We start from the raw sequence: 13,995 nt of genomic DNA on the forward strand, positions 1-13,995 counted from the left end.
TGAGTTCAAACCCCAGTACAGCAAAACAAAACAAAACAAAAAACCAGAGCAAATGGACTGGTGGTGTGGCTCAAGTGGTAGAGTGTATGCTTTGCAAGTGCAAAGCTCTGAGTTCAAACCCCAGTCCCCCCAATAAATAAATAAACAAACAGCTGGGCACCAGCTCCTAGCTACTCAGGGGCAGAGATCAGGAGGATCGAAGTTCAAAGTCATCCGGGCAAATAGATCTTGAAACCCCATCTTGAAAAAAAACCCACCACAAAAAAAGGCTGATGGAGTGGCTCAAGGTGTAGGCCCTGAGTTCAAGCCCCAGTTCTGCAAAATAAATAAATAAATAAAAATAAATAATTTATATCTCGTTCAAATCCAGAGTTAGTAGAAAGTGGGTCCATGAGAGAGAAAGAATCAACACAGGCAGTATTTTCCTGCCAAAGAACAGAAAGTCAAAGAAACCTGACCCTGGAAAACGTCCTACTAGACAAGTAAAAATGATTTATAGTCAACTTGAAGTCTCAAGGCTTTATCCCTTTTTCCTGCACATATGACTCAACGTGTCCTTCCTCGTCATATAAAACCTGGGCTAACTGCATCCCAGCACTACCACTCAGTGTTTCCAGAAGCACACTTGTCAGCAAGGGAATATAGACTTGCTCGCCTTAGCGCCAGTGACCCTGGGTGGCTTGTACTCTCAGGAATGTGAGGAGCTCATGTCCTGTGACTTTCTATTCACACAGAATGCTGCATATACGAGTGTCTGAGCCACTCACTTATGGGAAAAGGACAAGTGGGTTGTGTTCCATTCCAGCTGTCATGAGTGTCCAACTCTAGTGGAGAGGGAAACTGAGAACCCAAACAGGTCAAGAGACCTGCCCACTGCACAGGAGTGATACACTTGGGGTTTCTGTTTGCATTTAGTTGCATCTAGAATTTCTGCTGCGACAGATATGCAAACAATTTTGAAATGCAAAGTACTTAAGCTGTGGAATGTAAGGTCTTGATTCCTAGCAAGGCTGGGAAAAAAAAGGTCCAAGGTGCTTAGGGACAAACAAGTGAGGAAAATGCTGCCAATGTGTCACCTTCTGTAAAATTCATAGTACACCTAAGCAGATGGAAAGCTTAGAGAAGAAAACTTGGTGAATTCTGTCAAAATTTTAACCAAGTATTAGAGAGAAGTCATCTTCCCAACTGGGTTCTTTTGTTTTCTTGATTCATTAAAATCCTGGCCTGAAATGAGACATAAATGTTCAATTTCTCTCAAGTCAGCTTCCTTCTTTATTTTTCAAGTAAGGAAGGTTATGATTCTTCCAAGTTTGTGTTTCTTTTTAGACATAAGGAAAGTATTAGCAGTGGTCAAGTACATGAAGTTAGAAGTCCCAAGGGGCCACTCTCCAGCTATGTGACGGAGGCAGTTGGCTATTTGAGGGCTCCAAAATTCAGTTTTCCTACCTGTAAAATGGGTACAATAATTCTGTGGAGGTAAAGATATTGATAACTACAACGACAATGCTACTCTTAATAATGTAACGTTGATTGAGACAAAATGAGTTCCAGAGAGGGTGGGTAAGTTACCCAGTTATCCATCAAGTGGTTGGGCCTGGATCTGAACCCAAGTAGTTGAATTCTAAAGCTCCTCTCCCCACTATTGCTTCCTGGTTGATGGAAGCACTCATACTCAGTACTGCGCCTGCCTTGAGCTGCCATTTTTTTTTTTTTTTCCTCTACTGGGGTTTGAACTCAGAGCCTACTCCTTGAGGCATTTCACCAACCTTTTTTTGTGGTGGGTTTTTTCGAGATAGGGTCTCTCGAACTGTTTGCCTAGGCGGGCTTTGAATCGCAATCCTCCTGATCTCTGCCTCCTGAGTAGCTGGGATTACAGGTGTGAGCCACCGGCGCCCAGTGGAGCTGCCACTTTACTTACAATAACGGACTTTAAAGGCCCTGGAAATTGAATTACATTTTAGAGCTGTGAGGTATTCCCAAGGTATAAGAACTAAGAGGCAGATTTCTTGCAAGTCTTTGAGTTTTTTCCTCCTGTCTTCATTAACTACTCTCTGGGTATCCAAACAAGTTCCTTTTCCCATGGGAAACAGCTGCATTTTTATAGCACAGCTGTAAATTGGGACTATTTCTTTCCCATTTGAAGGTGGGTATTAACATAGTGTCATTCCCAGTCAGCAGTGAAGTGAAAATTGTAGTCACTCACTTTTTTTGTGATAAACAGAAGCACCCTAATCACATACTTACTTGGTAACTTCCAGCTTTTAGGATCTTAAAAACAAAACAAAACAAAGCCCCTTTGCTTTTACAAACCCACTTGTGGCTGGCAGCTCAGTGATAAGGCCAGGCCTCCTTGCTGGGTCAGCTTTCAGGAATTCTCTGCTACTGCCAGTGTTGTGTTACCAGAGTGGCTTGTTATCTCTGCAGTGTAAGGGCTCACTTGGAAATTCAGACTGTCAGCTATTTAAAGAAAATGGAAGTTCCCACTCCACTATTCTAATTAACTTTCAGAGAGCAGGGCTTCCTACCCGCTATGATAATGTTAACTTAAAATACTCTGAAGGAAACATGGTGGGAAGCAAAATAAGAAGGGGACAGTTGTGGTTTTAAAGGCATTCTAGGAAGAAGAGTTTGGGCAAAGCCATGACGCTTAACAGAGCACAGAAAGAGTGGATCAGGAACACAGAGTGTGCACGGGAAATGTGTCACACGGATGAAGTACCCTTGAATGCCAGGTTGGGGTGTGAAAGGGCAGGTGTCTCTGTGCAGTGACAAATTAGGAGATTTCAGAAGTAAACAACAATGATCAGATCAGTGTCTCAGGAGGGGCTGGAGGTTAGGGGCAGGTGGGAGTACTCTGTGGAGTCAGAACAGCTTGGGGACTCAGGGCCATGGGCCTAACATCTATGGGCTGACCTTAGCTAAATGGGGAGGATCACTATTGTGCTGGGGTTGGATGGGATCAGGCAAGATGTTCTAAATAATGCCATGGGATGCCCTCAGTTGTTAGCTCAAACAAGATGCACATGCATACTGTCCTAGTCAGGTTGAGAGAAGAATGGGGACTAGGGAGGAGAAGGCGAGCAGGGAGCTTTCTGACAGATGGAAAAAAGGGAGGGAAGGGATAGGGTTCCTGGTTCAAGGGAAGGCAGCAGAAGGGGTTGGCCTGGAGGCTGGGATGTTGGTGACTGAGTTCAGCTTCAGAAATGCTAAATTTGAGAAAGAGGGGAAACTGGGTGCCTCGCACCTATAATCCCAGCGCTCCTAGCACTTGGGGAGGCTCAGGCAGAATTCAAGAATTCAAGGCCAGTCTGGGCTATACAGTGAGAAAAGGAGAGAGAGAGAAAGAAGAGAGAGACATTGAGAGCAATAGAAAGCGGGGCTATTTACCAGGGGTGAACCAGGGCTGCCATAAGAATTAGGTGTTCAATCACTGTTTGAAAAAGCCCTGGTCTCAGGTGGCTGGGATATATTTTGATAATGTTTACACTTCCATGAGAAGATTAAGTTAAGTTCTAAGGCAGCTCAAGCCAAGAGCAGCAGCCACCAACATGCAAACCAACTACAAAGTGCAATTGGGAATTGCCACTGAAGAAGTTGGGAATCCTTTCCTAAAGGAAAGTCCCTGCTGGTATATAGTACGTGTCTTTGTGCCCTCGGTACCTAGGCAGGTCCTGGCGTCATTTAGGCTTTAGTAGATGCTTATTAGATGAAGCTATGACTTGTCTATAATTTAAATTTAGCCTTATCAAAAACACACATTCCATTTCACCACTTTGTCTCATTTAAGGAATTTCCCTTTGTTTGTTCCCACCTGAGTAACTTCACTTAAGAAAATAATCATAAGTAATATCAGTCCCAAATGCACAAAGACGTTCACCACAAAAAATTTACATTAGCAAGAAGTGGGTAACAACTTGTATTTGTCATATCAGGGGAGTGGGAGATCATGCCCATCAATTTGATGGGATGTTAAAGGGACGATTACAGGACCTGTCCTAGGCACTTTGCAAATATGAATCCTAGAGAGTTTGTATATTATTATAAGTCCTATTTTAATATACGCAAACTGAGGCACAGAGAGGTGAGGTCATCTATCCTGGGATCTGAATGAGGCTATCTGCTTCCACATCTCTCGTCTCAACACTATAACAATAACAATCTTATTTTATTTTACCTGATTGTATTAAATTAGTTGTATAACAAAATTTTGGAGGAAAAATGTATCCATTTCATTTAGGGGAGGACGAGATCCCATGGAGGGGTAGCAAGGAACCAAAATTCCGTTCGCATTTAGATTATTTCTTTCATCCTTATTAGCAGTAACTAGTGCTTGTGAAATAATTTATAGTTTTTTCACATCATTCACTTCCTCAAAATCATACTACAAAGTTGCTTTTTTTTTTTTTTTTTTGGTGTGTGTGTGTCTCTGTGTGATACTAGGGTTTGAACTCAGGGTCTCACACTTGCTAGGCAGGCACTCTACCACTTGACCACTTGCGCCACTCCACCAGCCTGCAAAGTTGTTGTTTTGATCGAAGTTCAGAAAGGCTCATGGCTCATCAGGAGATGCTACTGGTTTGTGCAAGGCCTGATTGTATGTTCTTTCTCCTACTCAGTGTAGATGGGCAAATCTTTTCTTTTTTTTGGTGGTACTGGGGTTTTGAACTTAGGGCCTGACACTTACTAGGCAGTTGCTCTACCACTTGAACTACTTTGCCAGCCCTTTCTTGTGTTGGGTATTTTTGAGATAGGGTCTCCTGAACTATTTGCCTGGGGCTGTCTTCAAACCATGATCCTCTTGATTTCTGTGTCCTGAGTAGCTAGGATTATAGGCGTGAGCCACCAGCTGGACAATTTTGACACAGCGTATAACACTTTTTCAGTCTGGTGATTCCCCAGGGAACTACTCAGAGCCAGCTAAGTTCAGGCACAAACTCTTATTTTTCAATACTGAGGCTTGAACTCAGGGCCTGCACCTTGAGCCACTCCACCAGTCCTTTTTTGTGATGGTTTTTTTTTCGAGATAGGGTCTTATGAACTATTTGCCTGGGCTGACTTCGAACTGTGATCCTCCTGATCTCTGCTTCCTGAGTAGTTAGGATTATAGGCATAAGCCACCTGAGCCTGGCAAGGGACAAAAAACTCTACCGGGCTCAGCTGGAGTGAACTAACCAAGCTTGAAATCCTAGGGCTAAAAACCCTGGATCACTCAAGGGGGTACCTGGAAGCCTCCTGCCTCAGGCAAGAGATTGTCCCTAAGGAAGGGTGGTGAAATTCACCTTTCTCTTTCTGGTCTTTCCCCTAACATGCTGTTATTACAGCTTCTTCTGATCCACCTTAGTCTCATACTCTTTTCGGAGGGAGCCAAGCGACCAGACAGAATTCTGATAATGATGAGGAAAGTAATGACGCTAAATTAATGATAATGGCTGGGGTATAATCAGTGCTTAACATGCCAGATACTGTCCTGGGCAATGTTCAGACATTTAATTCTCAAAACAGTCCTATGGGGTAGGTGCCATTTACTGCTGAGGAAACTGAGGCTTAGGGTGCCTGTCTGTCACCTGCTTGACCCTGACAAAGTAGGGAAGGGAGGGGTAGCAATCCACAAATAGAGAGTGACCTTTCAGACCTGAAGAACTCACTTCAGAATCGCCCCTTATGTGATGACATTCCTCATACATCTGATATTCCTCGGAGATGTGGCAACTCCAGCAAATGACAGTGGGGCCATGACAGCTCTGGAGGTCATTCATGATCTATCTTTAGCTTTCATCTCCTGCCATTTTCTTTCAATTTATTTTTGTCTTTTAAAGATCTTAATTGGGTTTATTTTGAATTCTAGAATCAGTCAACATTTTCCCATTAAATAGAATAAGTATTCCCATTTTATTTCAATAAAAACAACAATAACAACAAAAAAACCTAGTGACTCACCCCCTACAATCCTAGCTACTCAGGAGACAGAGATCAGTAGGATCCTGGTTCAGTTCAAACCAGCCTAGGCAAATAGCTCGTGAGACCCTATTTCAAAAAAAAAGTCCTTCACAAAAAAGGGCTGGTGGAGCGGCTCAAGGTGTAGACCCTGAGTTCAAACCCCAGTACCGCAAAAAAATAAACACACTCAAAAAAAACCTTTGGCGTTTGTTGATTCTCATGATTCCTTCAAAGCATTTCTTAACTTAAAAAATTAAAACAATATATGTGTATACACACATGAGAGAGCATGGTGAGAAAATTATGGTGTGTGAAGTGGAAATCCTGCCGGCTCTACCATGCTTAACAGGCAGAAGAGGAGTGTCTGGTGTCTCTTAAGTGCAGTATTATTCTGGGGCTGGAAGCTGTCAAGCTTGGAAAGCATTATTTTATCATTCCATTAAGAAGCACGTTATTCAAAGACCTGGCTGGGAAGAGTATGAGGTGATGTGTAAATAATCTCAGGTTAAAGTTTACAGGAGTGGAACATTAACGTGGTGGGGGCCAGGCCTTCAGTGGGTCTTTGGCCAATGTGCTGTTTCTAACCAGCGGCCTCTCTCTCCAACCGTTAGCCATTTCACCTTCTCCTCCTACAACTAGTGCACGAAAGGGACAGAATAGTAGAAGATAAATTCAAACAGAAACACTCTCTGATGAGATGGCCAGTTAGGCAGTGAGAACCAATGTGTCTGGACAGCTACAACGCAACTGTTAGGTCAAGTGTAGGAAGGGTGAGGCCCCTTGGGGCAGCTGCAAAAGAAAGCCCCCCTATTAATCCCTTAACTAAGCCGCTGATGGATTTAATCTTCCCTCGTGTACGTTATAACTCTTTAGACACAGGAGCATTGTTCTTCTTTTTTTTTTAATCAGCACAAGCTAGCAAAGTTTTAATAGATTTCCTCACCTCACTAATACACTTTGGAGGGCTTCTGTTTACAATTCTCTGTCATTCTGGCCTGAGAAGCTGTAAGGCGGGTTTTATTTTCAGATTCATTCACAAAAAGAATAGGTGTCTATTTGAAGAGGGAGGAGATCTGAGTCCCCTGCCTTGGGGTCCATTGTTATTTAAAATAACACATATAACGATTCAGAGAGGGTGAGTTGGTATTGTAATATCATAAAAAGGAATCATTACCTGGTATAATCTCCCTTGGTTTCCTGAAATTAAAAAAAAAAAAAAAAGACAGATGATCACGATGTATTTATTTTTTCACTATGTATCTATGCTGAGCTAAATGAATTATTTACTCTTGGCAATTTCCTCTCCTAAATCCCCGGTTTTATGTTGAAAATTACATAAGGAACACTTTCCCTGTGGCTGTCTACAAGAAAGTGGCATTGGTAAGAAACACAAATATTTCTTATCTTTTACAGAAGAGACAAATGAATACACGTGAAAAAGCACAGACAATTCTCTCTCTTTATTTTTCTAGGATCACATGATAAAAGAGTGACACCCTTTTGAGACTGGATACAGACCTTTTAAACCATAATACAGATAAATCAACATATACTATTTGTTTCCCCTTTACTTTCTAAGCCAGTATTGAAACAGACTTTGTTTTTCAGCTACTAATACCTCTAAGAATTAAAGAGCTCTTTCTACAACCTCAAGAAAATGTATACAAAAAAAGTTACTAAATTTAAATGAAAATTACAGCTGTTCTAACAATTGCAGCTTCCCAAGCCCAAGTAACTCAGAGTTCTTTTCCAGGAGTATGGTCTGAACTCTTTCCTCAGAGCAGTCTAAATTACATTTTTTTTACTTTGAGATGTAGAATATCACAGGATATAGCTCATGCAAATTATTCCAAAACAGAATTCAAGGGCTCCTGGTTTTCATTGTAAGCAACTAATAGGCTTAAAAATCCATTAGACCCTGACTTATGCAAAAGTTTCAGAATTGCAGGCAGTTAGCAAAAACCATGAAACAAAAGAGGAGGGAGCTGGTTAGAGGCACTTCATGAATTCTTACCTGTAAAATGAGTGCAGCTAACTTGAAGATGGTCTCGCTGTCTACTTCGATTTGTCCCTGTTGGTGAAAAAGGAAAAAAACATCACTGAAAGCTGGGCTGCCCTAGATTGTACCAAATGGCCGAGAAGTTGGGGAAGCTGTCACAGCTTGGCACCTCCAGTTTACGATCAAATGCAGATCATACCATTTGCAGGGGGAGGGGTGTGTGTGTGCAGAGACACACTGGACAGACAAGGGGAAATCTTGTGTATGCGTTTAATTATCTGTGGGGAATTTTGTTTAGAAAGCAATATTTGGGGGAAAAACCATGAATGACTTTGAGTCCAAAAACGGATACAACTTCTAAATGAATAATTTTTATCTCTGGAAATTCATTTTTTAAGCTCTGCAGATTTTCTTAGATTTGTTTGCTGTGGGTTTTCCTGAGATAATTTCTTTTCCCTTCGGTGTCATAGCATCGTTATTTTAGTACACACAAAATGCAAATATTATTAAAATGTAAATTCACTTCTGCGTCAATGACACATTATTACCATTTGTTTCATTTTAGATAAAGTGGGAAGCCTTCAAAATCAGTCACAGCAAATGCTTAGAAGACTAAAAGTCTGTTACCTGTTTAGCAAGAGCAAGGCCCTGTGTTCAAACCCAGTACTGACAAAAAAAAATTATTTTGCTTTACATTTGATGTGATTAAAATAATTAGAGTTTGATGAACTGTAATTTATCATTTTTCTATCATTTTATTGTTTCATTCTCCAAGATCCCAATGAAAAATTCAAGCTCTGGTCCCTGGTTTACAAGACCTTTGTTTTTCCCCCCTCATAGCCTGGTAGGGATGCAAAAATGGGTATGGAAAGGAATTTTCTCTATCCATAACACATGTATCTTTGCATCTCTAAATGTGGTCACATAGGTAAATGCTGTTACTGCTCCATGTAACAGTACAACAGTGAGCTGGTGTAGATGGATTTTTTTTTTTTAAACTGTTTTCGATTGGAGGAGCTCTTGGAAGCATTAACACATGCAGAAACAATGCTGCCTAAGCCCCTCCTCGCCTAACTGCAGCATAATTAGTACTTGAAAGTGCAAGAACTGAAACTCATGGGCCTGCAAATTTCCCTGCACTTTCTTCCTCCCTTCTACCTGTTGAATCTGAGCTGGATCGCTTCCTAGTTATCCCAGGTGAATCACTGGGGAGTAATTACATAGTTTAAAATAAATGTGCAGGAGGTAGTTTACAGAGGTGGTTATAATCAGTGAGAATTTTTGAAAGGATTATGCCTGTCTCTCAGGGTTCCAAGTGATTTGAGTAGAGTTCTCCAAAACACAACCTAATAATAATTCTTATAAAAGTCATAAAATGAAACACAAATCACCATGGTATTATTGTACCAGTGATGATTATTCCTGTTTCTCTTCTATTACAAAATGAAAACTCCATCCTCCAACATATAGGACTCCCTTCTGAAACCTGAGGCAGAGGATCTGTATCAAAGTGTTTTTGTTTCAAAAGCTGATAGACCCCCACGCCTTGGAATTCAAAACTTGCCTGTAATCTCTGGAAACAGATTATTATGAAATCAAAGAGAATCAATGGCCCTCTATCTTTCAAGCAAGAGTCTGGTGATAGAAGATGAAGTGGTTAATCCAATAGGTGAGGTGAGTGTTGATTAGGTGAACTTTTAAAAAAGTTACATTGCTTAAATTCAAACAAAAGGAAACTCACAGAGCAGGAGCCTGGGTAAGAGGAGAACTTGAAAACATCTATGAGTTTGAAAACAGACTGAAACACAAAGTTAAAGTCAAATTTGTATTAATGTGTTGGAGAAGGGAAAAAGTGCATTTCTGGGCTATTAAAAAAATTTAAGATGAACCAAATAAACTAGAAATTACTGCCAAACCCATGGATACTCAGTGACCCCCCTTGCCTCATCAGAACCCTACATGAGTCATTTAAAAAATATTCTTGACACCAACTTTTCAATTTAGTAAATGGAAGTTCGGAAGACAGATAAATGACCTAAAGTAGATACTCTTTAGCAAGCTGCCAAATAATTCTCTGCCTTGGAAGAGTCATTAAATATTAAAAATGGTGAAAGTACCAGGCTCAGATAGCTCCAAGTGTGTGGGGCACAAATCCCCAGCTCGCCTATGGACTTCTGAATCCACTCAAGTAGCTCAAACTCAGCTCTTGTGGAGGAGGGTGAGGGCGTGGGGTCTCTCAAAATCTTGTTCCAGGAAGAGAATACACAGTTTGGCAAAGCCCCCACATTCTTTTATAACCCTCAGCCCCTACCTCACCCTCCAAATAACAACTACTGTTCAAGAAATCCAAGGTAACATATTTTGAGTCCTAATTGCTAGTTTTACTTGATTTGCTCATGGAATTTGCTAAACAATGCATCTATCAAGAATAACACTATTTGTCTAGTTCTCAGCAAGTTCATTTGGTGAAATTTAATTAAGACTTATAAAGAATTCTAGAAATTCATGCTTGAAATGTAAAAGTTCTTTTGAACCTGAAGACTGCCCAGGACAGAGGATTTCTTTTACTTCCAACCATGGCAACAGAGGTAACCTTATAAGTACTGGGCAAGCTAACACTTGAGAGAGGGATCTCCTCAAAGAGAATAGTAATAAGATCCTTCAGTGGGTTTCCATGACTGTCAGGGATAAACAAAGAGAACCAGAGAAATGAGTCAGATGATGCACAAAGGGAATATGAAACAGTGTCAGGTCCCAATGCTACACCCTATGTCTAACTTATCTGCATTATTATCCAGTCACCAGGTCACTGGGTGTGGGCTCCACCTTGACTGCATCATTTCTGTCCTTGGTTTATTGGTTCAGTGCATGGAGACACCATGCTAGTGAAGTGAATTCTAGGTTTTGATTCCCAAGTAAAAGAACCAAATAAAAGAAGGTTCTAGGATCTAAAAGGGAACTTCGTGAGAATATCACCCTATTGCTTTATAGATGAAGGTCATTGAGGTCCAGGGAGATGAAGTTTACCATCTGATCTCTTTGTGTGTGGTAACCTTGGACTTCCAGTCCACTGTCCTTTCTACTCTACCACAGTTAGATAGCCTTCCATGACACCAGTGCAAATCTCTCTCCAGGAATCTTCTAAAGGCATACTTTTGGTAGAAAGTGGGATCATACAAGATTGTAAAAAAAAAAGACTCACAATGCCACCTCCACTGTTGGTGGGACTATATGTCACCAATAAACACAGGAAAATTATTTCTGAAGACTCATTCTGTTCATTCTATAATGATGCCACACGCTATGGACTTAATCTACACCATAGCAATGAATTCAACAACCTGCTACAGACACTTAGTACTGAGAGCTACTTGAAAAACTGTTGGGAGTTTCCTTTCAGATCTATTACTAGTTCAGAATTAAGTTGGTTAGAAATTAACTTGTAGATACCAACAAACAGAAGAAATGAAAAATAAAATTACTATTTACAACTATCATAGTACTAACAGTTTTAGGCAATACTCTTTTTCTTTTTTAAATTATTGTCATTGTTGTTTTTATGATGTTGGGGATCAAATCCAGAGCCTTATGCATGCTAGGCAAGTGCTCTACCACTGAGCTACCCACTTTCCCAGTCCTGTGCAGTAATCATCAATAAATAAAATCATTGAGTGAAAATCTGAAACACAGCAGAATATTTATGTAATCACAATGTATCTTTTCATAAAATGCTATTCATCATATAGGAAAAAATGGTAATTTTTCACCTGACAGACACCATCAATGCTGAATGCTTTCTGATGGTATGAGAAAGACACACTCACCTATATAATGAGCTATGCAGGTAAATGTAAATATTTCATACCTGGAAATCAGGGGTAGTGATATCCAGCATTTATTGATTTCCAGGTGTAAACTACTCTCATTGTGGCTGATAAGATGTGAGAATTGGCTGTCGTGAGCTGGTACAACCTGTCTCTAGCACACTGCTGTGCAGAATTCCTGTCAATAATAAATCACTAATATCTACTCATGAGCCAAACCCACACTGAGGGATTTTCTATGAAACATCTGGCCCATATTCTTCAAAAATGTCACTGTGACAAATTCCAAAGTCAAGGAGACTGAAAGGTCATAGCACCTGAATGCAGCGTGTCATCCTGGGTCAAGGGGGAATGTGAAGGAGGTGGGGTGGGCAGCCAGGTGGACTGTGTATTAGGCAATAGTATGGGTTCAATGTTAAATTTTCTGAATAGGACCATAGTAATATGGCTACATAGGGATTTCCTTGATGTTAGGAAATGTACAGTGAGATTCTTAGGGATAAACTGGTATGATTTCTCTAACTTATTCTCAGTGGTTCAGAAAAAATGGCACATGTATAGGGAGAAGGTAGAGATGTGATGAAATGTTAAAAACTGAGAAGTTTGGTGTGATGGACATGTACTGGCATTTTAAAGCTATTCTTACAGTTATTCTTCAAGTTTGAAATTGTCTCTAAATAAAAAGTTTGTTTAAAGCAATGGACCTATTAATATAGAGCCGTCTTGCCTGACAACAGTTCTTTTGGAGAATTGTTTCTTTCTCTGTTGGCTCTACTGCAAACACAATCATTGTATTTTGGACAAGTGATGGAAGCTGGTTCAAAGATATTCTCAGGAATTTTCTAAAGTACAAATAAGGGAAGAAAACTCTATTTTTGGGTACAAAGCTAGAAAGATGTGACCCAGAGGGGATCAATGGCCACAGACAGAAAGAACCTTCTAGACATTGGTAGTCAATTGTATTTACTGCTGGGTGAGATGAGATTTCAAAATCTGGTTAAAATTTAAAAATTGGGATGGTGTTTGGGATGCCTTCATTTTGATTTACCACTAAGCCAGTGAACAGTGCAATGAACAGATGTGGTAAGGACACAAATGAATGAGTGGACACAGCTCCCTAGAGAATCCCAAGTTCTTCCTGAGGACACATGTACCCAGTGGAGGGTGGGATCTGCCAGGTCAGAGAAGAACAATACTTCTAATAGTTTTATACTATTAGGCTAGGGGAGGAGCACACCACTGCTTAAAACCTACCTATTATCTTGTAGGGCAATTCTTCCTATGCAGTTTAAACAATCTTTCCTGTGTTGCTTCTTGCTTTTAGGGATTGCTATGCCTCGCTAGAAGGTCAAGTCATAGCTACCACATCTGCCCATATCCTGTGGATATATGCATGAGCCAGTACGTTTTTCCTTTTGGCCTAGTTACCTGTCAGAAGTAATATTTATGGGTGAGGGGAGGGATCTCAATGATGTATCACCCATTCACTCTCCAGATCAGGCTTTTGCAACCTTAGAATAATAAACATTTTGATTTAGATCATTCTTTGCTATGTGGGACTGTCCTGTGCATTATAGGATGCAGGTCTACTTCTAAGATGCCAATAGTCGCTGGGCTTGGGGGGAGGGGGGGGCTCACATGTGGAATCCTAGCTACTCAGGAGGCAGAGGATCAGGAGGATCATGGTTGGAAGCCAGCCGCAGGCAAATAGTTCAGGAGACTCTATTTTGAAAAAAATCTATCACAAAGCAGTGCTGGTGGAGTGGCTCAAGTGGTAGAGTGCCTGCCTAGCAGTCTTGAGGCCCTGAGTTCAAGCCCCAGTGCTGCCCCATCCCCCTCAAAAAAGAGGACAATAGCAGTCCCTCCCTGTGTGATAACCAAATATGTTTCTAGATGATTGCTCAATGTCCCTGGGGACAAAACTGTCCTAACTTAAGAACCACTGCTCTGTGGTGGTTCTAAGTTGTGTTCTTGGAATAAGCTGGAATCATCAAAAACCTACATAAATTAAACCATAAATTATGCCCCAGGTAACAGCTTTTTTGGAACTGTGTTTCAGTATTGCTCCACTAGTTAATATTGAGAAATAATGTAAGTGACAACCATCAGAAGTCATTATTTTAATAATGCTAGGTGAGTTACTGAGGACATTGTTCATTACATCATGTGACAGCTCTTTGTGAAGACCACAGGAGAAGTTTCTGGTTGTAGCATCAGTGTCGACTGTGTTGTTTC

The 13,995-nt window shown here is 40.7% G+C and overlaps 1 protein-coding gene across 5 annotated transcripts in view; it reads right to left on the reverse strand.

The window, feature by feature from the left end:
* Frmd4b (FERM domain containing 4B) overlaps positions 1–13,995 on the reverse strand; it is a 310,928-nt gene that overhangs the window by 52,276 nt on the left and 244,657 nt on the right. For all 5 annotated transcript variants that reach the window (XM_074044207.1, XM_020171320.2, XM_020171322.2 and 2 more), the window contains 2 exons: positions 7,952–8,008; positions 7,112–7,134 (listed from right to left, as the gene is read on the reverse strand). In XM_074044207.1, the coding sequence (XP_073900308.1) occupies positions 7,112–7,134; positions 7,952–8,008 (80 nt within the window). The remainder of the gene's footprint in view (positions 1–7,111; positions 7,135–7,951; positions 8,009–13,995) is intronic.

The sequence above is a fragment of the Castor canadensis genome, chromosome 10 (assembly GCF_047511655.1).
Source record: "Castor canadensis chromosome 10, mCasCan1.hap1v2, whole genome shotgun sequence".
Lineage (NCBI taxonomy): Eukaryota > Metazoa > Chordata > Mammalia > Rodentia > Castoridae > Castor > Castor canadensis.